General features: G+C 38.7%; 1 protein-coding gene across 2 annotated transcripts in view; it reads right to left on the bottom strand.

Annotated features, from left to right (window-relative positions):
* IPO9 (importin 9) overlaps positions 1–27,859 on the bottom strand; it is a 57,197-nt gene that overhangs the window by 12,425 nt on the left and 16,913 nt on the right. For both annotated transcript variants that reach the window (XM_043568849.1, XM_043568850.1), the window contains exons 2-14: positions 24,621–24,682; positions 24,305–24,391; positions 23,332–23,533; positions 18,719–18,807; positions 17,826–17,912; positions 17,154–17,273; positions 16,939–17,039; positions 16,682–16,740; positions 15,949–16,100; positions 14,792–14,890; positions 13,793–13,899; positions 13,290–13,429; positions 10,712–10,871 (exon numbers count right to left, since the gene is read on the bottom strand). In XM_043568849.1, coding sequence (XP_043424784.1) covers positions 10,712–10,871; positions 13,290–13,429; positions 13,793–13,899; positions 14,792–14,890; positions 15,949–16,100; positions 16,682–16,740; positions 16,939–17,039; positions 17,154–17,273; positions 17,826–17,912; positions 18,719–18,807; positions 23,332–23,533; positions 24,305–24,391; positions 24,621–24,682 — 1,465 coding nt within the window. The remainder of the gene's footprint in view (positions 1–10,711; positions 10,872–13,289; positions 13,430–13,792; positions 13,900–14,791; positions 14,891–15,948; positions 16,101–16,681; positions 16,741–16,938; positions 17,040–17,153; positions 17,274–17,825; positions 17,913–18,718; positions 18,808–23,331; positions 23,534–24,304; positions 24,392–24,620; positions 24,683–27,859) is intronic.

The following is a 27,859-nucleotide window of genomic DNA, read 5'->3' as shown; positions in this document are numbered from 1 at the left end:
TGTCCCTCTTCCTGTTATTTTTTCGAATAGTGTTTTTTTAACATCTTTTCCAACACATTTGTTATTTAGTACACTAACTTTCATGTTGTAACAATTTTGTATTTTTTGGAGTAGTTTTGAGATCAATTTGTATAGATCTTCTATGCAATAAATTTGAATACTATTTGTGCATGATAGGAAAATTGTGTACTAAAATTTGTGTACTATTTGTAGGGTTTAAAGTTTTTTATAGTTTTATTCACCTCTATTCAATTAATATTTACTGGATGCTGCTTACCACGTCCAATGTAATAGAATTAAAGACATATTGTCCGAGTCTTTTATCTTCAAAATGGCAATAAAAGTCAACAGACACTTTCTCTATGTTACAAGAAACCAGTACAGAAACAAGGCCTTCCGCAGGTACTCAATAAATGTTTTTTCCCCATTTGTTTAAGTGGTTTTACAACCATATTACTTGTGTCAGATGACGGGTTCGAAGGTCCATAATGAACAGTACAAGTGTGGGCTTTGATCGCAGATTTGTCCATAGACTTTTTGTGTTTTTAGTCCATAACATCTTGATTTTCAATTCCACCTTGCTCTGATCTAACTTTTTCTTAAGAGCTGATCTGTCATCTGGCCTTGGTCAGCTCTCAACTCCTTAGACTAGGTTTCGCATTCATCTCTCCACCAGTACTCAGTTGTACTCTACCTCCTCCCTCCCCTCTGCTTCTTCACTCTAATAATTCGTAGTTACTGTCCCCTTCTAAAGAACTTGAACCTATACACTCTGGTAGATCAAAAAGATTATACCATCTACTCAGATCATATGGGAAGCAGGGAAGTTAGACTTTATGCTAAGGGAAGTTAGACTTTATTTTAGAAGCTAGTGTATCTCCAAGTCTTTTACAGATTATTCCTAATACCTTCTTTGCCCTCCCTCAAAGTCTTCAAGAGAAACTGACACCCCAGGAAGATGCTATAGATTTATCCTGTGGCTTCATGTATCACATGGCATATTATGACTTTCTTCTGGGGTACCTGTATCTCAATTTGAAGAGCACAACTGAAGCCATGAGAATTTTATTGTAGGAGCAAAAATATCAGGCTTTTGCTTTATAAAGAGCAGTTAGACAGCTAAAATAATACAAATTACAGCAGTGGGGGCTGGAGGCAGAGACATCAGTTAGGAACCTACTGCAGCACTTCAGGCACAAGAAGTTGAGAACACAAGCTAGGGTCGTAGCAGTAGGAGAAGAGATGAAAAGCTAAGGAACCAAGATCTAAAAGGCAGAGATCTGGGATCTCCACTTTTACTAAAACAGGAAATACAAGATCTCCTTAAGATTTAAAGGTATTGATTCTTAAAAAAATAAAAAGTACCAATTTCTTTTACTAAAACAGAGAATACATGTAGGGCAGGCTTGGAGGCGGTCAGCAGTAACCTCAGGAGCGGATGTGTTAATTTTAAGATACTTATATAAGATATCTACCATGGTATTAATTAAGTAGAGGATATGTTACTTTAGAGCTCTGGAGAAAGGCTGGCATTAGCTATGATATGGGAAATGTGACACAGGTAGAAGTATTTATTGATCGATACCTTGTTTCAGAAATGATTTCAGGCAGTTTGCAATGATTACATAGGTTATGACACGGAAGAATAAATTAAAACCAGGGCAAAAGAAGAAAAGCAAAGGTGGAACGATGACCATTAAAAAGTTGCTAGTGAATTAGAAAGAACAGTTTCAGTGATGTCATAAGGACATAAGCCAGATTGTAACTGGTTGGGAAGCTGAATAGGGAAATGACCAACTGGAGAATCTTGGCTGTGAAGGTAAGAATAGCCAAGATCCCTTCATAAGACAATTTTTAACCTGTGATCCAGAGATGGCGTCAAGAGATCCAGCCTTTGATAGATCATATAAAATTTTATAAACATGTATGAGTGTCCATTTTTCTGGTGTTCAAAACTTTTGTCACCTTTCCAGAGAGCTCTGCTTTACCTTTCAAGCAAATTGCTGCCCATGTAGTCAGAGACTTGAACATTATTTTTTTGAAAGTTTTCTTCACATAATTTTCTTTAAAAAAAAAAAAATTTTTTTTTAAACTTTATTTATTATTGAGAGACAGAGAGACAGAGCGTGAGCAGGGGAGGGTCAGAGAGAGAGGGAGACAAAGAATCTGAGGCAGGCTCCAGGTTCTGAGCTGTCAGCACAGAGCCTGACGTGGGGCTCAAACTCACAGACCGTGAGATCATGACCTGAGCAGAAGTCGGAGGCTCAACTGACTGAGCCACCCAGGCGCCCCTCTTCACATAATTTTCTGACTATAAAAGTAATATAAACAAATAAATTTTTTAACTTAATTTTTTTCAGTTTTATTGAGGTACAATTGCCATGTAACATTATAAGTTATTTAAAGGGTACACTGTGGTGATCTAATATATACATACACTGGGAAAGGTTTCCCCTCATCTAGTTTGTTAACACATCCAACACCTCATATATCTTTTTTTTTTTTTTTTTTTGGTGAGATAATTTAGTTTTTATTCTCTTGGCAAATTTCAATTATACAACACAGTGTTATCGACTATAATCACATTTTATTTTAGATCCTCGGATCTTGTTCACCTTATAGAGTGTACCCTTTTATCAACCTCTTCCTATTTCCCCCACCTCCCAGCAACCACTTTCTACTATTTTCTAATTTTTAGGTTCTGCATATAAGTGATACCATGCAGTATTTGTCTTTCTCTATTTCACTTCGCATGATGCCTTCAAGGTCCATTATTGTTGTTGCAAATGGCAGAATTTCTTTCTTTCTCAGAGCTGAGTAATATTCCGTTGCATATGTATACCACATCTTTATCCCTTCATCCGTTGACACAGACTTAGGCTGTTCCCATAATGTTGGCTAGTATAAATAATGAGCAGTGAACAAGGGAAGTGCCAGCTCTTCCAGATGCTTTCATTTAAGAAAAAGTTTTTTAAAAAATGTTTATTTTTGAGAGAGAGAGAGAGAGAGAGAGAGAGAGAGAGAGAGAGAGAGAACGAGTGGGGGAGGGGCAGAGAGAGAGGGAGACACAATATCCAAAGCAGACTCCAGGTTCTGAGTTGTCAGCACATAGCCTGACATGGGGCTCAAACTCCTGAACTGTGAGATCATGACCTGAGCTGAAGTCGGACGCTTAACCGACTGAGACACCCAGGTGCCCCTCCTGCTTTCATTTTCTTCGGATATACACCCCAAAGTGGGACTGTCAGATGATATGGGAGTTCTATTTAAATTTTTTGAGGAACTGCCACGTTTTTCATATACTGCTTTACCAACCAATATACATTCCCACCAACAGTACACAAGGGTTCCCTATTCACATCCTCATCAACACCAGTTATCCTGTCCCTTTTGGATGACAGCCATTCTAACACGTGTGAAGTGTTATCTCATTGTGGTTTTGATTTGCGTTTCCCTGATAATTAGTGATGTTGAGCACCTTTTCATTTACCTATCGGCCATTTATGTCTTCTTTGGAAAAGTGTGTATTCAGTTTCTCCACCATTTTTTAACTGGATTGTTTTATTTGCTATTGAGTTCCTTACATATTTTTAATATTAATCTCTATCAGATATATATGATTTACAAACATTTTCTCCCATTTTATAGGGTGCCTTTTCACTTTGTTGATGGTTTCCTTTGCTGTGCAAAAGCTTTTTTAGTTTGATGTAGTCCCACTTATTTATTTTTGCTTTTGTTGCCTTTGTTCTTGGTGTCAGATTCAAAAAACCACTGACAAAACCAATCCAAGGATCTTAACTTCCATGTTTTCTTTTAGGAGTTTCATGGCTTTAGGTCTTACATTCAAATTTTTAACCTGAATTTACTTTGTTGTACTGTATAAGGGTCCAGTTTCTTTCTTTTGCATGTGGCTGTCCAGTTTCCCCAACACCATTTATTGAAGAGACTATATTTTTCCCTATTGTGTATTTTTGGCTCCTTTGTTGTAAATTAATTGACTATATATGTGTGGGTTTATTTCTCCACTCTCCATTCTGTTCCACTGATCTATGTATCTGTTTTATGGCAATACCATACTCTTTTGACTACTACAATTTTGTAATTTAGTTTGAAATCAGGGAGTGTGATGCCTCTAGTTTTGTTGTTCGTCCTCAATATTGCTTTGACCATTCAGGGTCTTTTGTGATTCCATACAAAGTTTAGGATTATTTGTTTTATCTCTGTGAAAAATGTCCCTGGGATTTTGATTGCACTGAATCTGTAGATTGTTTTTGGGAGTGCGAACTTTATTTTTTGAGAGAGTGTGCGTGTGCAGGGTGGGGGGCAGAAGGCGAGGAAGAATCTTAAGTGGGCTTCGCGCTCATTGCGGAACTCGATGCAGGGCTTGATCTCATGAACCATGAGATCATGACCTGTGTTGAAGTCAAGAGTCAGATGCTTAACTAACTGAGCCCCTCAGACACCCGAGGAGTGTGAACATTTTAACAATAATTCTTCCAATGCATTAGCATGGAATTACCTTTCCATTTATTTGTGCTTTCTTCAATTTCCTTCTTCAATGTCTATAGTTTTCTTTCTTAAAAAAAGATTTTATTCTTAAGTAATCTCTACACCATACATGGGGCTCAAACTTACAACCCTGAGATCAAGAGTTACACGCTCAACCAGCTGAGCCAGCCAGATGCCCCAACTCAATGTCATATAGTTTTCAGGGTATAAATCTTTCACCTACTTGGTTAAATTTATTCTTTGAGGTTTTATTGTTTTTGATGCAATTATAAATAGCATTGTTTTAAAAAATGTTTTTCATTATTAGAAATGCAACCAAGTTTTGCATATTTTGTCCTATAATTTTCCTGAATTCATTTGTCAGTTCTAACAGTTTTTTTGGTGGAGTCTTTACTGTTTTCTATTTATAATATCATGACAACTGCAAAGAGAGACAATTTTATATCTTCCTTTCCAATTTGGATCCCTTTTCTTTCCTAACTGCTCTAGGTAAAACTTTCAGTACTATGTTGAATAGGAATGGTAAGAGCAGACATCCTTGTCTTATTCTTGATCTTAGAGGAAAAGATTCCAGAGTTTCATTGTTGAGTATGATGTTAGCTGTGAATGTGTCACAGTGGCCTGTATTGTGTTAAGGTATGGTCCTACTATACCCACTGTTGAAAGATTTTATCATGACTAGATATTGAATTTAATCAAATGCTTTTCCTACATCTATTGAGATAATCATATGATTCTTAGCTTTCATTCTATTAAGTGGTATATCATGTTTATTGGTTTATATATGTCGAACCATCCTTGCATCTCAGGGATGAATCCCACTTGATCATAGTGTGTGATCCTTTAAATGTACTGTTGAATTTGGTTTCCTAGTATTTTGCTGAGGACTTTTGCATCTATATTCATCAGGGACATTGGCCTGTAGTTTTCTTGTTCTGTCCTTGTCTGGTTTTGGTATCAGAATAATGCTGGCTTCATAAAATGAGTTTGGAAGTGCTCCCTCCTTTTAAGTTTTTTGGAAAAGTCTGAGCAAGGATTGTTATCAATTCTTTGAATGTCTGGTAGAATTCATCTGGTCCAGGTTTTTCTTTTATGGGAAGTTTCTGATTACTGATCCAATAACTTACTTGTTAATGGTCTGTTCAGATTATTTATTTTTTCATGATTCAGTCTTGGTTAGCTATAGGTTTCTAGGAATTTCTCCATTTCTTCCAGATGTCCAGTTTGTTGGCATGTAATTGTTTATAGTAGCCTTTTATGATCCGTTTCATTTCTGTGGTATTCAGTTGTAATGTCTCCTCTTTCATTTCTGATTTTATAGCTGTTCTCCTCTCATTTCTTTTTAGTCTAGCTAGAGTAGGTCAGTTGTCTTTTCAGAAAACACAGCTCTCAGTTTAGTTGGTCTTTTCTATTATTTCCCTGGTCTCTATTTTTGCTCTGATCTTCCTATGGTTAACTTTGAGCTTAGTTTGTTCTTTTTCTAGTTCCTGAGATGTAAAGTTTGGTTGAGATTTTTTTGTTTGTTTGTTTATTCTTTTTTTTTTTAAATTTTTTTCAACGTTTTTATTTATTTTTTGGGGACAGAGAGAGACAGAGCATGAACGGGGGAGGGGCAGAGAGAGAGGGAGACAGAATCGGAAACAGGCTCCAGGCTCCGAGCCATCAGCCCAGAGCCTGACGCGGGGCTCGAACTCACGGACCGCGAGATCGTGACCTGGCTGAAGTCGGACGCTTAACCGACTGCGCCACCCAGGCGCCCCTGTTTGTTTATTCTTAATGTAGGTTTACTTCTATAAACTTCCCTCTTTTTTATTTTTATTTTTACTTTATTTTATTTAAAAAAAAAAAATTTTTTTTTCAACGTTTATTTATTTTTGGGACAGAGAGACAGAGCATGAACGGGAGAGGGGCAGAGAGAGAGGGAGACACAGAATCGGAAACAGGCTCCAGGCTCCGAGCCATCAGCCCAGAGCCTGACGCGGGGCTCGAACTCACGGACCGCGAGATCATGACCTGGCTGAAGTCGGACGCTTAACCGACTGCGCCACCCAGGCGCCCCTAAACTTCCCTCTTAAAACTGATTTTGCTGCATCCCATAAGTTTTGGTATGTTATATTTCCATTTTTGTTTATTTCAAGACAGTTTTCTATTTTTCTATTTCTTCTTTCCATGGATTGTTTAAGAGTGTGTGGTTATTTTTCATGTATTTGTGAATTTTCCAGTTTTCCTCCTGTAACTGATTTCTAGTGTCATTTCACTGTGATTGGAAAAGATAGTTTTCCTAGGACTTGTTTTGTGACCTAACACATGACTTTTCCTGGAGAATGTTCCATGCATGCTTGAGAAGAACGTGTATTCTGCTGCTGTTGGACAGAGCACTCTGTATATATCTATTAGGTGCCTGTAGTCAAAAGCATAAAGGCCAATATCTCCTTACTGATTTGTTTGGATGATTTATCCATTGTTGAAAGTGGGGTACTGAATTATTGTCTGTTTCTCCCCACCCGCCCCCCTCTTTTTAAAAATATTATGAGAAAGACAGAGCAAGAGAGCACATACACACGCTAGCAGGGAAGAGGGGCAGAGGGAGAGGGAAAGACAGGAAGAGGGAGAAGGGGAGAAGGAGAGAAGGAGAGAGGGAGAGAGGGAGAGAGAGAGAGATGGAGAAAGGGAGAGAGGGAGAGGGAGAGGGAGAGGGAGAGGGAGAGGGAGAGGGAGAGGGAGAAGGAGAGGGAGAGAGAGAGGGAGAGAGAGAGGGAGAGAGAGAGGGAGAGAGAGAGAGAAACACCCCAAGCAGGCTCCATGCTGTCAGTGTGGAGCCTGACACAGGGTTCAATGTGGGGCTTGATCCCATGACTCTGAGATCATGACCTGAGCTGACTGAGGCACCCAGGTGTCCCTATTTCTCCTTTCAGACGTTAGTATTTGCTTAATATATTTAGGTGCTCCAATGTCAAATGTACATATATTTGTTATATCTTGATGAATTGGCTCATTTATCATTACCTAACAATATTTTTTTGTCTCTTGTACAGCTTTTGAGCTAAAGTCTATTTTATCTGATAAAAATACAGCACCCTTGCTTTCTTTTGGTTTCTATTTGCATGGAATAGTTTTTCCATCCCCTCACTTTGAGCATATGTGTCTTGAAGGGAGTCTCTTGTAGGTAGTATATAAATTGGGTCTTTTTAAAAATCCATTCAGCTACTCTGGACTTTTGATTAGAGATTTAAATCCATTTACATTGAAAGTAATTTTTGATAAGTAAAGACTTACTAATGCCACTTTATTATTTCCTCTTCTGTAGTTTCCTTGTTCCTTTCTTCCTCTCTTGCTGTCTTCCTTTGTGAATTTATGATTTCCCATAGTGGAATGTTTTGATTCTGTTGTCTATTGTAGATTTTTGCTTTGTGGTTATTCTAAGGCTTACAGAAAACATTTATAGATGTAACCATTTATTTCACAATGGTAACTCTGATTGTATACAAAAGTTCTACCCTTTATTCCCTCTCATGTTTTTGACGTCACAATTTCACTTTTTATAGTGTATATTCACTAACAAGTTACTTAGCTATTTATTTTGTCCTTTAACTTTTAGAGTTAAGTGTTTAACACACCACCAAGTTACAGTATTAGAGCATTCTGAATCTGATTATATACGTATCTTTACCAGTGTGTAGTATATTTCATATTACTAATTTCATTTCAGCTTAAAGAATTCCTTTCATCACTTCTTGTAAGGTAGGTCTAGTGGTGAAGAATTTCTTCAGCTTTGTTTGAGACACTTTATTTTGTCTTTGTTCCCGAAGAACATCTTTGCCGCATATTCTTGGTTGGCAGTTTTTATTTTCAGTACTTTGAATATATCATCCCATTCTCTTCTGGCCTGTGAGGTTTCTACTGCAAAATCAGCCGATAATCTTACGGGGATTCCCTTGTATGAGAAAACATTTTTTTCTCTTTCTACTTTAAAATCCACTTGATTTTAGACAGTTTTATTATAATGTATATTGGAGATCACTTTAAACTGAAATTTGGGGGTGAAATATTAGCTTCATGAACTTGGATGTATACTTTCTCCTCAGATTTGGAAAGTTCTCAGACACTCTTTCTTTCTTTCTTTCTTTCTTTCTTTCTTTCTTTCTTTCTTTCTTTCTCTCTTTCTTTCTCTCTCTCTCTCTCTCTCTCTCTCTCTTTCTCTCTTTCTCTCTTTCTCTCTTTCTCTCTTTCTTTCTTTCTTTCTTTCTTTCTTTCTTTCTTTCTTTCTTTCTTTCTTTCTTTCTTTCTTTCTTTCTTTCTTTCTTATGTTTATTTATTTATTTAGAGAAAGACAGAAAGAGAAGAAGAGAGAGAATCCCAAGCAGGCTCCATTCTCAGTGCAGAGCCCAGTGTGGGTCTTGATCTCACAACCATTAAATCATGACCTAAGCTGAAATCAAGAGTTTGACGTTTAACCTGTTGAGTGACCCCAGGTGTCCCTCAGACATTATTTCTGTAAGTAAGCTTTCTGCCCCCTTCTACCTCTCCTTCTGGGGCTCCAATTTATTCACAGATTGTTTCTCCTAATGGTATCCCAAAGTTCACATAGGTTTTCTTCATTCTTTTTCATTCTTTATTCTTTGCCCTCCTTGAGTGGGTAATTTCAAGGTCTTGTCTTCTACCTTACAGGTTCTTTCTTTCCTCTGCTTGAGTTGTTCTGCTGTTGATGGTCTCTGTTGCATTTTTTCTTTCATCGTATTCTTCACCTCCAGAATTTCTGCTTGGTTCTTTTTCATGATTTCTGTCTTTGTTGAACTTCCCATTTTGTTTATGTATTGTTTTTCTGATTTCATCAATTTGTTTTTCTGTTTTCTTATAGCTCACTGAGCTCCTTAAAATAGCTCTTTTGGATTCTTTATCAGGTATATCATAGATTTCTATCTTTGGGGTCAGTTACCAGAAAATTATTGTGTTCCTTTTGTGGTGTCACGTTTCTTTGATTTTTTCATGTTCCCTGAAGTCTTTCTTGTATTGCTGTCTTCACAAGTGAAGTAACAGTTACTTCCTCCAGTCTTTATTGACTGACCCCTTCAAAGTGTCCAATCTTGGACTCTTCTGCCCCAGTGGTATGCTGGAATTCCTCTGTTGGACTCCTGAACTTCCACAGAGGTTCCCTCATCTGTGAGTGGACTGTCTAAATCTGTGTTCTCCAGGACCACAGCTGAAAGGGAGTGGAGCCAGTTCATGGGCTACTTCAGGGTCCACATCTGGGATTGAGGTCTGTATTCCTATTATGCAACACACAATTGGGTAAGATTCTCCTGGGTACTTAGTGTGTGGTGCTGGTGATAGAATCCAAGCCAAATGGGGCTGTAGCCATGCCCTCAAGGGCATGGAGCTGTGTCTCAGGCTACAGCCAGGGCTAGGGTTGTAGCTGTGTCTCAGGCACCCCACACGGCTGCTGGGGTGTGGGCCCATCTTCTCAAAATGGCTCTCCTTGTTTTTGGATGGCACTGGGGTTTCACAGTCTCCTCTCTGGGTCTCACAGCTCCCACAAAGACATGTTGTCCACCATGAGATGCCAAGTTATTGTTGAGGGAGAGACACTAGTGAAGGGCGTCTTATTCAGTTATCTGGCTTACATCATTTCCCTTCAATGCTTTCTAAAGACATATATAATGCACAACATCTCAATCTCTGCTTCAAAAGGTAAGAAGACAGCGCAGGTAGGTAGAAGATGAATTTTGTACTTTTAGGATTTTAGGTAGTTTTTAGGATTCAACTGAGACTTTTAAGTTTGGACTTTAATATGTTTTTTAAAGCCACAATGCTCCATCTGATCTTGGCAGGAATATAAATAAATGACTAGCTGAGCAACTAGTATACTGGCTGTGAAAAAGAGGTAAAATTGGGAAAAAAGAAGCAGTGTTTCTAGGCTACGTTATCCCAAACTTAACTTCAAATACAGAGAAATCAATCAACAAAATGACCTGGCTCTAATCCTACTTCTATAATTCTTTAATGTGCAATCCTATGCATGTTATTTATCTCTTGATGCCACGTTCCTGATATGGTTTCTTTCCCTCTCCACTCACCATTTTGTAGGAGATCTTCATCAGAAATTTCTAAGCAACATAATCTACTGGTCAAATGCTGTTTGGGACTTCTACTTTGAGTAATTTTCTCTTCAGTAGCGTGTAACACCCTAAGGTGGTGTACTCACCCCCAGATGGCTCTCACAGCAGATATTCGAACGGATGGGGGTTGTGTCTCATGAAGACCACTAACTGTTGCCTGTAGAAACTGCTGGATCAATTCAGGAGACATAGCAACAGTGAACCGACTGGCAGCCCAAAGTGCCCGGCCCAAGAGAAAAGGAGACACTGGGAGGAAGAGAGACCAATTATGGGTTGAACAATAAAAAGGTTCTGTTACTTGCCCTTTCTCCTTCCCACCTCCATCCGCAACTTGTCACAGTAACTGGATACTACATAATATATACAACTTACTCAAGGAAAAAGCATGACCTTATAAGATAAAAGCAAATATATGACCTTTGGTACAGAATCATTTTCCCAGTTTCACTTTGCACTATTTGCAAAGTAGATATTGAATATTCTTAGGCTAAAAGGACTTACCTCCCTCATTCCCATCCCTATATCTCATTATCCTTTACCTGCACTACTAGTTAGTCCTCTAAATGTCTTCTCCATTGCCAGTTGTTCCTACTCTTGGACCATCGTTGGAACATTGTAAATCATAGTTCTGTCATTATTTAGTATCTATCAATAAATTCCATAGTCTACCAAATAAAGACCATTTTAGTTAAGCCTTATATTCAATAACCCCTGAGGTCAATGACTAGCATTACCTGTGATTTCCCTTTATGCCTTCTAAACTCAACCATACACCCCTCCCAGCAACTCACATCTTACTTTGCCATTTCTGTGCTTTGTATATAGGCCAACACATTCACTGCTACTTGCATAACCGAACTGACTTCTTGGGCTAAACTAATCCTAACTATCTCTGTGCTGCTGTAATCCTATGTCTTTAGCTTTCTTACATGTAGCATATTTTGTTGGATATTCCAGCCACCAGTGTAAGGACTACTACCCCCCCAGCCCCACCCCTGCCCCTGCTTACTATAACCTGCCTGATGACAGAGACTATACTTACTCAGCTTGTCACAGGGCTTAACTTAGTTACTTGTAAACATGTAGTTGATGAGAATTATTGAGCAGAACCTAACAACCTGTGCCATTCATATAATTTAAAATACATGCTAATTTATGTAATACAGAGTAGCAGCTCTCAAAGTATGGTCTAGGGACTCTTGGGGGTCCCAAAAGTTAAAACTTTCATAGTGATATCAAGACATTATCCATCTTTTTCACTCTCACTCCTTCTCAAGTGTACAGTAGAGTTTTCCAGAGGTCATCTGATGTGCTGACACCACAGCTCTGACAGCTAATGAAATGTATGCTTGCAATTCTTGTGTTTTAGAAACTTCTGTTTTAATTTTTAATATGTTAAGTATTGACACAGAAAATACACACAAAAATCTCTTTCGGACCACTGATAATTTTTAAGAGAGCAAAGAGGTCCTGACACCAGAAAGCTTGAGAATGGCTGGTGTAGAAAAGTTTTTGACTGTAGGCAGGACAACTGTCTCAATTGTAAATATTCTCAAGTCTCCACGAATTTTTGAAGGTTCTTTACCAGGGTAAATTCTATAAAAAATATGTTGATGGATTTGAGAACTTTGAACACTTTCATTCAACACATAATTATGAAATGTCTATTATATGCAAAGCATTGAGGGATACAAACGTGCATTACACATGATTTCTATTTTCAGACACCTTATATTCTAGTATGAAAAAAGAAAACATATTCACCAGCGTAAGTTTAGAGTGAAAAAGGATATTCCCAATGGGTCTGAGCTCTGGATGTTCAACCACTTTAATTCTGTGATTCAGAGAATGGAGGTGATGCCACACATATATTATAATAGATTACCTATTTAGAGTCAGAGTAGAATGCTTTCAAATGGCTTCAGCTACTCAAACGGCTAGCCTACGAGTGAGAGGCAAGTGAACGGATTGAGAATAGAGCAAACAATGCCACATGTCCCGTGATTTACGTATTTGGACAAAGCAAAGATGACCTTTTGTAATGGGGGAAGTCTCTAAGGATCAGAATAAGGCACGGCATAGGCAGAAACAATGTAGCTGAAGATGGCAAAGAGAGAAATGATGATTCTTAATGACTGCTCTACATTGCTGGAGAAATAAATATAGTAGAGCCTACTTTTTTTTTTTTTTTAAGGCAAGTAGCTAACATGAACACGAGAAGGGAACATTCTAATTATCTGGATATTGGCCAAGAATAAAGTTTGAGAAAAAAGACAGGAAACAAACAGGAAGAATGACACTGACATAAACTGTCTAAAGGTAGTTTGGACTTAATAATGACAGAACTCAAGCCAAAGTTCTCAAGGTACAGCAACCAAATCTGCATCCTATTCAAATGTCAAAACCATCCATAAATGTGAGCACAGATTTGGAAGGGAAGTAAACAGAGTGGAAAAATTATGAATGTGGCAATATCAGTATCTTTGTTGGTAAAGCTTGAGCCACGGTCTCTAGGATGTGTTAGAAGTTTAGATGAGTTCAAGCTCTAGGGTGGAAAAGAATTTTCCACCCTAAGGACACATGAATATCTGACCTACCTATCTAAATGAACAATATAACTGAGTTGATGACAGGCGTGAATCCTGGCATTGTACTAAAATGTACCTGAGAGGTTGAGGTCTGCAAGGATGACATTGGTCAGGAACCCATGCATATCAAAATGGATCCTGCCATTCTTCACACTGTCAGTGATGATGGACTTCACCGAGCCAAGGGCAAGCATGCATGCCTCATGTATCTTCCACCTGCAAAAGTGATACCATAGCCTGGTAAAACAAACTACACTGCCAAAAAGACATCTGAAGGAAGTAGAAACATGAATGGGTAGTTCAGCACAATCTGACCCAAAAGGGACATTTATCTGCCCTTCTAATCTAAACCTACAGCTGAAAACAGGGAAATTTAATAACAGATTTTTCTAATTAAAAACAAAGTAAAGGTCCTTCCCTTCAAGGCTTTCAGAATCAAGGGGTACAATAAAAGCATCTTAACCAATTATTTTAAGGTTGGGAGGATGGCTTTAAAACACATGATTCAAAGCAAGGATCTGCCTCAGATCTGATGCCCAGAACATGTCCCTAAGTTAAGTATCAGTTGCTCACTCTTACCAGTGTTCGGTGCCGCTGTTTTTGGTTTGCTCAGCCTCTTGTAAGTGCCGGGTGGCTGCAGCAGCCAGGGCCGCTGCACTCTCATTCTGGAAATCAGTGGCCACAGCCTAGGGAGAGAGGAGAGGGCTAATAAACCTATCTGTGCAATTAAACCCATCTTAATTGCAAACTGCAAATTTAATTGCAAACTCAATGGTTCACACTCATTCACACATACATGCCAAGTCCCAATTAGGCATATTAAAAATATAACCCTTATTAGTTCAGGGTCTTTAATGGAATTAAAGTAGTATTTCTGCAGTGCCTAGGCTTGTAAAGCTAACAAAATGTAAAGCTCTCTGGCTATATTGAGCAGAGTATAAGTGAGCAATGATTAATTCAGCTTCAAATGAAGCTTATTTATTTATTCTGGGAGCTTGACTGTAGAAATAAAAGGCTAATCTACGAACTGAAACTTAGTTGTGATCTTTCATAGGTGCCTTAGAAATACTAAAGGGTAATGAGAAGTGAGTTTGCTAATAATGAGAACCTCTCACCCAACAGAACACAAGAGGCAGTTTCTTCACACAACTTCGACCCAAAGACAATTCTATGCTCTAGTGAGAGCCAAAGAAAACAGCAGATGTTTGTTTGGATGTTCATCTCTCAGTAATCTAATTTTTTAAAAATGTTTGCCAACATCTGGTTTATGCTACAGATTCTGGCTTAAGAGTGATTTAAACTGAATGTTTCTGATTCAATTACCCTTATTAAAACACTTTATCCTCTGCACAATTTTTACATCTAATATTTACTTGTAAACCAAAACCAGCAGGAATGACTTTGGAATTCCCGAGTCTCAAACTTCATTTGAGAAGCTCTTTTATTATCCTCAAAATAGTCTAAGATAAAGTCACTCGATAACACTGCTCAACTTGGGTTAGTTGTCTACAAAGAAGAGGGAACGTTCAAGTGATTGGTTAGGATATTCTGGTTCAAGTATCAAGGGAACCCACTTACAAGCAATAGGTCTTGAGCTGCAATCCTAACAGTGTAGGAGAAAGTATCATCATCTTCATCTTCAACAAACTGTTGGGGGTTGGCTGTCCATACTTTAATCTGAAAGGATGATGCAGTTAGGTCTTTGTGAGGTTGCCAATCTGGTTCATATGTTCCCTTTTTTCATCCACACACCCAGAAGATTTCAACCTTTTGTTTTCATTTATTATTATTTTTTAAAGATTTTATTTTTAAGCAATCTCTACATACAACGTAGGGCTTGAACTCACAACCGCGAGACCAAGTGTCACATGCTCCACCGACTGAGCCAGCCAGGCACCCTCTTTTGTTTTTATCTTGAACGGAACTCTAGCCTCAGTCTTTTCTCTTTGATGTAGAGAAGTAAATCCTTTACCAAGGCAAGTAACAAAAGTTACTGCTCTCTAGTAGACACTGAGCTGATTACTAGTTCTCTGCTACTTTTAACCAGCTTTCACTTTCTGATAGATCAACTCTGAATATATTTGACTATATTAGGTCTGATAGAATATTTAATGTGAAAATTATGTCGATTCTTGTGCTATTTATATGAGAGGCATGATCTTATTTTTTTAATGCTCCTTTCTAGTCTACTGACCCAACAACCAGGCTAATGATCTCTATATGTCAGTATTTATAGAGAAGGAATAGATTCTTCCAGAAACCAGGGTCTTTGGTTAGTGGTAGTATGGAAGCAAAAGTAAAAGTATTCGCAAAGTCCAATTATCTAATATAGGAGTTAATAAAACCACAGAACCCAGAGATTTCCTAGAGGGGCACCTGGGTGGCTCAGTCAGTTGAGCATCTGACTTCGGCTCAGATCATGATCTTACGGTTTGTGAGTTTGAGGCCCACATTGGGCTCTGTGCTGGCAGTGCAGAGCCTGCTTGGGATTCTTTCTCTCTCTGCCCCTCCCCTGCTTGCATGTGCACCTGCGTGCACACTCTCTCTCTCTCTCTCTCGCAGAAATAAACAAATATTAAAAAAAAAAAAAAAAAAAAAGCTTTCCTAGAACTTCACATGAAGTTATTCTTCTAGTGTCTATTTTTAGAAATAAAACTGTTCACTTGACCTAGATCTCACATTCAAGTTGCACTTTCTAAAAAGAAGCTGGTAACTGTCTCCCAAATATCATTTACCTGTTCCTCAGTGATTTGCATGTACAGGATTATATAGTAAATCAACTCAGGCAGGGCTTTCTTAACAGTGCTTTTGAATTTGCTATTTTCTAGGAGAGCATGGACAAACTCAAAAATGCTAAAGACGAGATTTTCAAAGCCCAGGACTTCACCTACAGGAAATACACAAGAGAAGATTTTAATGACAAGCAAACAAAAGGACAGCATGTATGCTGGAAATGAACTACATTATCTTGGTAAATTAATGAATATTTACAGTCCTTGCTAATTTTTATTCCCAAGGGAACAAAGAGGGACGCTAAGGAGTCAAAGAAAGGAACTTTGAGAATATCAAAGATTCTTTGGTTTCTTAAGCAAAAGAATCAGAAACACTGAATATATCTTCCAGCATGTCTATTTTTGATTTGAAACACTTAAAAAATATTAAAACAGAAATGAAAATATCATCTGCCACAAAGAAGTAGGCTGGATTAGATGGCCTTTAAGGTATCTCTTCTAAATCAGAAATTCTATTTTATGAGATTTATGCAAATGCCTTTGAGGAACAGATTAAAGATTTTCAATGTCTCATTTCCCCACAACTGATACACTGAAAGGAAACTCAACTAGAAAACTTAACTTACGAGAGTGAAGCCTCTACGTTACCGCTATTATCTGTCTCTGGCTTTTTCCCTTTCCTAGAGCCCTTTCCTCACCGAGTGGTGTATCTGTTAAGATCAGATAAACTACATACCATCAGAATCCACAGGATCTTCTACTTCTTCTGTGTAATTTACTTCTGTCCTCACATAAGTATGATGAAGAGTAAAGAAATAGAATTTGGAGTCTGCTTTACATATATTCTACAAGAGAATGTTACACATTCCAACACTAAGAGCAGATACTTTAAAAAAGTCATTTAAAAAAGTGGAGTCGTATGAATGCAAGACCCAGTGCTAGATTCCCGACTACAGGTGGTAGCAGGTCCCTCAAGCTTTCTGAAAAGGATATAAAGCTGCACTCTCAGTTAGGGTGTTCCAGACAATAGGCAGAATCTGTTGCATGGAGGACACCATGTGCTTTGGGAAGTTTTTCACCAGGGCTGTCACTGCCTGAGAAATTACAGAGAAAAAAGACCTGAGAGTTACAAGTGATGGAGGAGAAAAACCAATGATTTCAGACCATCCTCTAAAACTCCAAGTACCTCAACGGTAGTAAATATTTACCTTTAGGACTTCCATCTTAAACCCACTGTCAGATGTGGGGCCATCTGGTATCTGGAGGGCCTGAACAAAGGCCTCTGTGAACTGCTGCACCACAGGAAAGATCAGAACTTTGGCTGCACCCTGGTAACAAACCAGTCAATATTGAACATACTTATAAATCAATGGCTTCAATGCACATATCAAACACCAAGATCTGAGGCATCGAAAGATTTCTCTGGGCTCAGGTTCCAATCAGAAAACTACAGCTATCAAGTCACTGGAAGTGCTACCCAAGATCTCATATTTCCTTCTCTAACACCTGCAGTTCCTCACCACGGCCTTCTTAAAAGTTATTGTACAAGACCAACTTTTCAAAACTACTTTGGAATGACAGGGATTGGTGTTTTTCAGCTAGCTTTGTCTCATGTGAGACCAAAAAAAAAGGCTATAAAAGAGTAGTCAGGTTCTGGGTGATGATTAATATGAAAAGATGCAGGATAAGGTGTCAGAAGAAATAAGGCTCAAATGAAAGGAAACTAAATTATATACAAATGTAATCAAAATGTTAAATGCAACCACAATTAGCATGCATTCTGGTACTCTTGAAATGAAATCAGTCACTGCTGTGCCTCCAACAGAAGGCATAAAGATTTTTAAGCATGAAGTCTGTTAGTGACCAAAAGGCTTCCTTACCTTTTCCAATTCCTCCATGTTACAGATCATATGGGCACAAGTGGTAAAAATCTCCACAGCTCGGGAACGGGTTCGAATACCATACACCTGGGAAAAGTTACAGCAGAGCCCTGAGATAGGTATGTCTGTGTCTATGTTTGCATATCTGGGGTCAGAAGAAAAACTAGGACTTCTCAATCTGACATGGGACTGGATTCCTAGAGAGATCGGAAACACCATCCACTCATATCCAGCAGATACAGATATTCTCTGTAATTCAGAGAATAAAAGCCAGCAGAACGTTAGAATTCACTGGAATTAGCCTATATATGTAGGCCTCTGTGGTCTGATTTTATTAAAAATATTAGGCTTGGCACTGCTTGAAATCTCAACAGTCAACGTATTTCTTTCAAAAGATAGACCCTTGACTGGGGGCAGAGTGAAGTAGGGAGGTTAAGACATTACCCACTGGGCACTCATAGTTTATTGTGAATGAGTCACCATTTGTATATACGGTAATCAAACACATATACAGTATATTATAAACCTATTATGGGCAATGCAGTGACAGACTGCTTCCACACAGTTGACTGAGGTGCCGTCACGAGGCAGGATGCCGTAACGAGAGGATAGAGGGAGCACAAAGCACTAGGTGCTCAGGGGATGCAGGGTGCCAGGAGCTATGAGATCATAATGTGAAGAAACAATGCAGCTCTCTCACTCCCTTATCAAAGGCTGGCCCCTGCAGTTATATGTGAAGGTTGTAAGGTTAACCCAGATTCAGATCTCTGTCCGTTCTGGTCTTTAGGTGTGGGGATCGCCGCAAATATAACAGTCTCCCACACGAGATGTGGAGGCTGACCAGAACCTAAGCAGCTCTTACTTGCTGTGATCCTGGAGCTGAGATTGCATACCTCGGCCATAGTGAAGATCTTATACATCTCTGGGAGGATGACAGGAGCAACAAGTGGCATCTGTGTGTCTGTTACTTCTCGAGTGAATTCTACAAAGAAAAACGGAGTATTATAAAAAATACTGCTTTGTAAATATGGAAGTGGGAAAATTTTCACACTGCTTCTAAGTGGCAGTTCCCAAGCAGATAGCATACAGGTAAAGACACAGGCCTGGTGGTCTTATTCTGGGGAAGGAACAGTAGCAAGAGTTATTATTTGTTAGAAAGGGAAAGAGAATAGCACAAAGATACAGGAAAATACGTAAGATTGAGAAAAAAACCTTTATGTAAACACTGAAAGAAAATCTCTAAGAGCTGCATAAAAGTCCTTGTAAGGTCACCTTAGGAAAATCCTGTATTAGTCTAATTTATACCTGATCGCCAACATCCAGATGCACTTTAAGGTGTCTTACATTTGATTCCATTTTTTAAAAAAATTTTGTTTTAAACATTTATTCATTTTGGAGAGTGAGAGAGACAGAGCACGAGTGGAGGAGGGGCAGAGAGAGAGGGAGACAAAGAACCCGAAGCAGCTCCAGGCTGTGAGCTGTCAGCCCAGGGCCTGATGCGGGGCTCGAACTCACGGACTGTCAGATCACGACCTGAGCCGAAGTCAGATGCTCAACCGACTGAGCCACCCAGGCGTCCCTTTTTGGTTCCATTTTTAATACTCTCCCTTGGTGAGTTGTTTTGATCCGCATAATAAAACATATGCAGGCTTACTAGGCTTCAACTCCACTCTGTATATGTTATTCTTCCCAGTGAATGACATTTATTGACCTAGAAGCCAGAGGTTGCTGCTCATTGGAAGAGAAAGGATTTCCACCATACGAATGTGGCAAAAAGCAACCTATATATGAAATGAGACTTGAAGAAAGTGAGAGAAATAGAGGTTGTGTCTTTCTCTTCACTTTCTGCACAAGGCACTGGGAAAGTATGAAGGGGTCTCATGGGGTCCCGTGGGTCTCATGTTACTAAAACTGTGAAATAAATACAAGCCCCGGGGTTCCAGTGTTTGTTCACTTTTTCTGCTGCTTTTCCTGGCAATTCCCCATTATCACTATAGAAATGGAGCTAGTGAACTGGGACATTTTTCAGGAGAATCTGCAACTAGAAATGCATGTCGGCACTTTCAAGGTTAATATACCCCCCAAATTTTGGGCAATATCAATCTCCAGAAGTCATATGAAGATCATGTATTCAAGACTGAGTCTTCTTTACTAGCTTGGTTTCCTCCTAAAGAATAAATTTTGAGCTCTGAATAAAATAAATGTTTTATTTTCTTTAGAAGTCCAAAGAAATTAGTCCAAACAAATGTGATGAATAGCAGATTAACGAAAACAAATTTTATGGAAAATGTAGTTTAACTTAATCCTACTAATAAATTGCTTAATCACATTTTTTGCTCTCCTATAAAATCATTCCTAGTAGTCTCAATTAACACTTAAAAAAATTTTTTTTTAATGTTCATTCATTTTTGAGAGAGACAGAGACAGAATGCGAGTGGGTTAGAGGCAGAGAGGGAGACACAGAATCTGAAGCAGGCTCCAGCTTCTGTCAGCACAGAGCCTGATGCGGGGCTCAAACTCACGAACTGTGAGATCATGACTCGAGTCAAATTCTGATGCTTAACCGACTGAGCCACCCAGGTGCTCCCCAAATAAGTTTTCTGAGGTCACTCAGCAAGTTAGAAAAGGGATAAGACACGGGGAAGATCTCAATCTCCAAACTTCTTTGAGACTGAAGAAAAAGCTGTAGCTGTGGTCAAATATATTTAAAAAAAATTTTTTTTAATTGTTTATTTATTATTGAGAGACAGAGAAAGAGCGTGAGCATGGGAGGGGCATAGAGAGAAGACACAGAATCTGAAGCAGGATCCAGGCTCTGAGCTGTTAGCACAGAGCCTGACGTGGGGCTCAAACTCACTGCGAGATCATGACCTGAGCCGAAGTCGGATGCTTAACCGACTGAGCCACCCAGGTGCCCCTGTGGTCAAATATTTCGATCCTTAGCTGCTAAGTTTGCATTTCCTTTACACCATTAGTGTTAGTTACTTTTCATTTAAAAATAGATAAGCTTAATGGAAAGCTTATTAAAGGGAGACTGGTATAGTACCTTTTTTTTTTTAAATGTTTTTTAAATTTTATTTTTGAAAGACAGAGACAGAACGTGCGCACGTGCGTGTGAGCGAGCAGGGGAGGGGTAAAGAGAGAGGGAGACAGAGGATCCGAAGCGGGCTCTGTGCTGACAGCAGACAGCCCAACATGGGGCTCAAAATCCTGAACTGTGAGATCATGATCTGAACTGAAGTTGGATGTTTAACCAACTGAGGCACCCAGGTGTCCTGAGACTGGTATAGTATCTTAAAAAACACTGAAGAGAATCAGTCCCATTTTCCTACGGTCTCCTGTTCACACACCAATGTCCTGCTGTCTTCACGCATGCCTGAGTTGCTGTTGTTGGAACACAGTCTATTCTTGTTTGAAAATACGTGAAGCAGCTATTTGGGAATGGAGGTTGGCAGCTATCCATCTCATGTCTGCTGACTCCAATAGAAAACAATACACATTTCCCGCATAGTTCTTTCCCTGTGGCTGACAGAAAAGTGATCTCACTGAACAGTGATTTCCTTAGTCAAGCACAATGATGGTTCTACAGTATCCCAAGTATGATAAATGTACAACCACCTCTCTCCTCTAGATTTTTTAGAAAGCTGAACTTTGTGTTGGAAGACTGGAGGGGAACATGCCTTTTTCTCTTAGTAGAAAACATAGCTGTTAACTGATATTCTGGCACCATGAAGTTTTAAAGAATCCTAGAAGGTTAATTCCATGGAAAGGAGTATATATGAAGTCACCTGAATAATGAGTCATACAAGAGAAGCAAGGGAAATAATAAGCAGGGAAGTGAAAATCTGAGCGAGGAATGTTTTGAATATAGTGGGCAGTTGAAAAAAGGAGCAAAGACGTGGGAAGAGGAGGTCTGAAACAAAAGGGGATGAGGAATTTGCTTTTGGACAGAGAATTGCTATTATTTACCATGAACAGAACATGAACTAGTAAAACTGGGACTAGATGCCATGTTCAATAAACTGAGAGTCAAGAAAAGTAGAAATGGTATTCATAACTAGGTAAGAATACATTTCCGGTAAGTTAGCAGGTCACAGAGAAAGAGAGAAGATATGGGCAGACATTTCACAAGCCTGTCTGAGCAGAGGGGAAATATGATTTCCAAAAGACCAACAGAAGGTTGCTAATGTCCAGGAAAGGATTCCTTGAAGGCAAAATAGAGTAGTGACTTCCTCTAGGGGGACAGGAACCAGAGAAGAACTCGCAAAGCTGGGAAACTCATACCATACCTATATGGTATGAGAGACCATATCCCTCTGTGAGGGATTAATAGATTAATCAAGCTTAGACAAGATATCCACCAAATCTGCTTGGATTAAAGTATTTTTCTTCAAGTATTTTTATCACCTTCTTAGAACAGAAAGAAAGAAAAGATACCAAACACTTGGTCTAAGCTGACCAAGTGAAAGTCAGAATCATATATTGTTTTTATCTTGTTATATTCCTATAAAGAATGCTATTTGACTATTCTTAACTTTGAGTTGGTTGAACTAAGTAGAAAATGAGTATAATAATGATAATGATCATAATGGCTAAAATTTACTGAGTGCTTACTACTTCCAAGTCAGTTATTAAATTTTTTTTTTTAATTTTTTTTTTCAACGTTTATTTATTTTTGGGACAGAGAGAGACAGAGCATGAACGGGGGATGGGCAGAGAGAGAGGGAGACACAGAATCGGAAACAGGCTCCAGGCTCTGAGCCATCAGCCCAGAGCCTGACGCGGGGCTCGAACTCACGGACCGCGAGATCGTGACCTGGCTGAAGTCGGATGCTTAACCGACTGCGCCACCCAGGCGCCCCATAAATTTTTTTTAATGTTTTTATTTATTTTTGAGACAGAGCATGAGCAGGGGAGGAGCAGAGAGAGAGGGAGACACAGAATCCGAAGCAGGCTCCAGGCTCTGAGCTGTCAGCACAGAGCCTGACACGGGGCTTGAACTCACGGATTGTGAGATCATGACCTGAGCTGAAGTCGGATACTTAACCGACTGAGCCACCCAGATGCCCCCCAAGTCAGTTATTACACGAAACACTTTATGTAGATTTATTAGCTCATTTAAACTTACCAAAAGACCGTGTGAGGTAAACACTGTTATTATCTTCATTTTATATACAAGAAAACTGACTCTCAGGAGACTAAGTAACTTGGGTCAAGGTAAAACCAGAATATGAATTGAAATCTGAATCCTCAACTACTATGCTATTACTCTATCCTCAAGGGCTAAGGTTTCATAGTAGTAGAAATAGTAAACCCACGTGATTCCCTGGAAAGAGTCAAGGGAGCAGGAGGATAGATAGACATGGGGACAAAAACTAGGAGGGAGGAGGAGCATCAAGTAGAGCTATAAATTTCAGTTCTTACTGGTCAGAGGCATTCTGTCACGTAACCTCTTGTAAGTGTTCTTGGGATCCAAGTACCAATACCAGGGAATAGCTTCTAATACCTGTCAGCACTCGCATGGCTCCATGGACTGCATTTAAATCTCCGCTCACCAACATCTCCATGAGCAGGTTGAAGAGCTGGGGCCAGGCTTCGGGCCAGTCCCAGTGGGCAATGGCTGACACCGCATAGGCCACACTGGAGCGCACCTTACTTATTGATTCTCTCAACCCATTGGGCAATAGCTCCCGGATAACAATTTTTGCCTGCAGAGGAGAAAAGCCCACCTGTCATTAGACCAGGTTATAAGTGACTGGTAGAGTCCCATCCAGTTTATGTGTTGAAAAAGCAACGCACACCAGGTATCGCATATCTATCAAAAATTCCAATACACAAACTTGACAAATTGTTCATTTGGAGAGTTCATCTATTATCTCTAAACTTATGCGGTCCATTACGTTAGCCACCAGCTACATGTGGCCCTTTAAATTTAAATGAAAATGAAATGCAATAAAAAAATTCACTTCCTGAGTTGCAGCAGTCACATTTTAAGTGCTCAACACCCTACGTAACCAGTAGCTACTGTACTAGACAACACAGATACAGAATATCTTCATAGCTACAGAGTTTCAATGGGCAGTGCTGCCCTAGACCTTGTATCTCAGAGTTTCTTGGGAGCCCAGAATGGTTGCATAGTGCTGTACTAAGTAGAACCATTGGTTCATTTAATCCTCAAACAACTCTTTGAAGTTGGATTTCTAATTCTAATTTTAGATATTTAGGAAATTGAAGCTTAGAGGTTAAAATACTCTTCCAATATTCTCATGGCTAGTAAAAGGCAGAACTGCAATGTGAACACTGGTCAGCCTGACACTCAGGTCTCTTACCTACAGCATGTTGCCGATAATGCCAGCTACCAATCAATCTCCTTTTCTGCCTTTTGATTGCCCCATGTTGTCAAAGATTGGTGACAGCTCAATCTCTTAAGATGGCCCTCTCACTCTTTACAGGTGGACTAATCAAGTAACTCTCCTTACCCTTTCTGTAGTTTCAGGAGGCCTAAACTTCTCTGACTGGGCACACCAGTGAGTTTCCACATATTGCTTCAAAATGACTGATGCCAGCTGTGAAGAGAATAAGCCAAGTAGTACAACAAGAAAAAGACTTTCTTCATATATGCAAATCATATACATACAGACGGCCTAATACATTCATTTGAAGTATATCTAAATCTGGTACAAAATCCTAGGTTATTTGTAAACTGGCCTTATTCTTTCTCTTTCCAATAAGAAAGTTTTATTACCAAGTAAAAGGGAAATTACTTATAAATTGGGTCAATCAGTGTGGACTTACCTGACGGATTGCCAGTGCTCCCTGGGGATCTACGGTCAGCTCTGCCAGGTGAACACCAAATTCTGAAAGAGAAAATTTTATTATGAGTCTAAAAACACCCAGGAAAGCCATAGCAACTTACTGAGCTTTAACTCTGATGCCAACAAGAAAGATTTCAGAAAGGGTACTGATTCATTGCTTCTAAAAGTGGTGATAATTGCTAAGATTGGTTCTTCTAAGTAGGAGAAACAAACAGGCTAGGCTGTAGGGCATGGCTGCCTACTACGAATAGTTCCAGCCCTCTCACTTCTTCCAATCTCTGCATAGCATCTTCCAAGATGGCAACATCTTCCTCTTAGACCAATGAATATAGTATCTAATTGAAAACCAGGACTATCTAACCCCAAAGAAAAATTAAAAAGTGAGATTTCAGGAGTTGTTCAGATTTCCGCTACTAGATAAGAGATGATTAAGTATAAGAAAATCTGGCTTTAACAGGTTTAGTCCTAAAAATATAACTGTTTTAAGTGAACAGTTTCCAATAAGCAATGTAAGCAGTAAACCTGAAATGCATATTGAGAGATGTGTATCTCCATGTATGCCACATTTTACCTTAAAAGAGCTACTAAAAATAAAAAATAAAATAAAGAAATGCATATTGAGAGACTAAAAACAATGCTTACTCCCACATTAAAATTCAGATCCTTCAATGCTTCAATGGAATCCACATTAAAATCTCAATGATGGTTTTTCCAGAAACAGAAATCCTAAAATTCATACAGAATCTCAAGGGACTACCTCAAGTAGCCAAGACAATCTTGACCAAAAAAAGAAAAAGAGACCAAACCCGGAGAACTCACACTTTCTGATTTCAAAACTTACTACAAATCTACAGTAATCAAAATAATGTGGTACTGGCATAAAGTCAGATAATATATAGCAATGAAAAGAATAGAGAGTCCAGAAGTAAACCCTCACATACATGGTCAAATGATTTTTGACAAAGATGCCACAGTCATTCAGTGGGAAAAAGGCAGCTTTCAACAAATGTTGGGAAAATTGAATATCCATATGCAAGTAAATTAAGCTGGACCCTTATCAAATACTATACACAAAAATTAACTCAAAATGAATCAGGGGAATAAATATAAGACTTAAAACACTTAAAATCTCAGAAGCAAACACTGGACAAAAGCTTCATGACCTTAGATTTGGCAATGATTTCCTGGATATGATACCAAAGGCACAGAAAGAAGAAAAAATACATAAATCAGACTTCATAAAAAGTCAAAAATTTTGTGCATCAAAAAATACTTCCATACAGTGAAAAGGCAACCCACAGGATGGAAAAAAACTATTTGTAAATCATTTGTCTAAAAAGTGGGGGTGGGGGGGGGGCCTGACTGGCTCAGTCAGTAGAGCATGCAACTCCTGATCTTGGGGTCGTGAGTTCAAGCACCACGATGGGGTAAAGTTTACTTAATAAGAAAAAAATTTTCCAAAAAAAATCATTTATCTGATAAGGGATTAATATCCCAAACACAGAGAACTGAAATTCAACAACAACAGAACAAACAACCCAATTCAAAAATGAGCACAAGACTCAAATGGGTATTTCTCCAAAGAAGATATATAATGGCCAATAGACACCTGAAAAGACACTCAACATCATTAATCACTAGGGAAATGCAAATCAAAACTTCGAGATGCCGACACACACTCATTAGGATAGCTACTACCAAAACAACAGAAAACAAGTACTGGGGAGGGTGTGGAGAAATTGGAATGCTTACACATGACTGGTGGGAATGTAAAATGGCATAGCTGCTGTGCAAATAATACAGTGGTTCCTCAAAAAATCAGAAATAGAATCACCATAAGATCTAGCAAATTCCATCTCTGGGTATATAACCAAAAGAACTGAAAGCAGGGTCTTGAAGAGATATTTGCATATCCATGTTCATAGTACCATTCATTGTTCATAATAGCTAAAAGATAGAAGCAACCAAGTGTCTATCCAGAGACGAGCAAATAAAACGCAGTATATATATGTACAAGGGAATATTATTCAGCTTTCAAAAGGAAGGAAATTCTGCAATATGATACAACAACTGCTAAAATAGGTGAATCTTGAGGACATTATGCTAAATAAAATACATTAGTCACAAAAAGACAAATACTTTATGATTCCATTTTGATACGAGCTACTTAGAGTAGTCAAAATCATAAAGACAGAAAGTTTAACAGAAGCTGCCAGGGGCTGGGGGAGGGGAAAATGAGGAGTTACTTAATGGGTTTATAGACTGTCAGTTTTACAAGATGAATAGAATTGGTGGTGACAGTTGTGCAACAACGTGAGTATATTAAATACCACTGGACTGTGTACACTTAAAAGATGTTAAAATGGTATATATTAGGTGTATTTTACTACAAATTTTTTTTTTAATTAGATCTAATTTATACTTGTCAAATGAGGAAGAAGACTGTAAGACCAAGAGGGCACCATAATTTTCACATCTCACAGTCTAGGGCTGTGCTATCCAACATGATAGCCATCACTTACAAGTGACTACTGAATACCTGAGATGTGGCTAGTGAGAACTGGCATGTGCTGCAAGTGTAAAATACCACACTGCAAACTTAGAATGAAAACAAAATAATGTAAAATATTTTAGTAATGCTTATACGGATTACAAATTGAAATACTTTGCACACCTTAGGTTAAATGAATCGTTTTAAAACTTAATTTTACCTTTTTCTTTTTACCTTCCCAATATAACTTTTAGAAAATTTAAAATTTCACCTGTGACTCCCATTATATTCCCACTGGACAGCACTGTTCTAGAGATTGAATGGTAATTTTTCAGAGGTGTTCAGTTGTGGTAGGTGCACCAGTTACGACAGGTGCATCATTCCTATTTGCAGGGAGCCGAAGAGGCTAAGAGCACAGGTTTGGCAAGTTTAGGCTCAAATCCTGAAGCCACTGTGTCTAAGCTTAGAAAAGTTACTTATCTTTTCCAAACCCCAGTTTCCCCATCTGCAAAATAAAGATAATGGTATCAAGTTACCAAGCAATCCTGTGAGAACAACACATGGCACATAGTAAAAACTTTAAAAATCAGTTATTGTGGCAATCCCTATAAAAATTCCAATGGCGTTTTTCACAGAAATAGAACAATCCTAAAATTTGTGTGGAACCATGAGAAACCCCAAAGAGCCAAAGCAATCTTGAGCACGAACAAAGCTGGAAGCATCATGGC

Source organism: Prionailurus bengalensis, chromosome E4, assembly GCF_016509475.1.
Source record: "Prionailurus bengalensis isolate Pbe53 chromosome E4, Fcat_Pben_1.1_paternal_pri, whole genome shotgun sequence".
Taxonomy (NCBI): Eukaryota; Metazoa; Chordata; class Mammalia; order Carnivora; family Felidae; genus Prionailurus; species Prionailurus bengalensis.
Note: the sequence above shows the minus strand (reverse complement) of the source record. Positions and strands in the feature narration are given on the sequence as shown.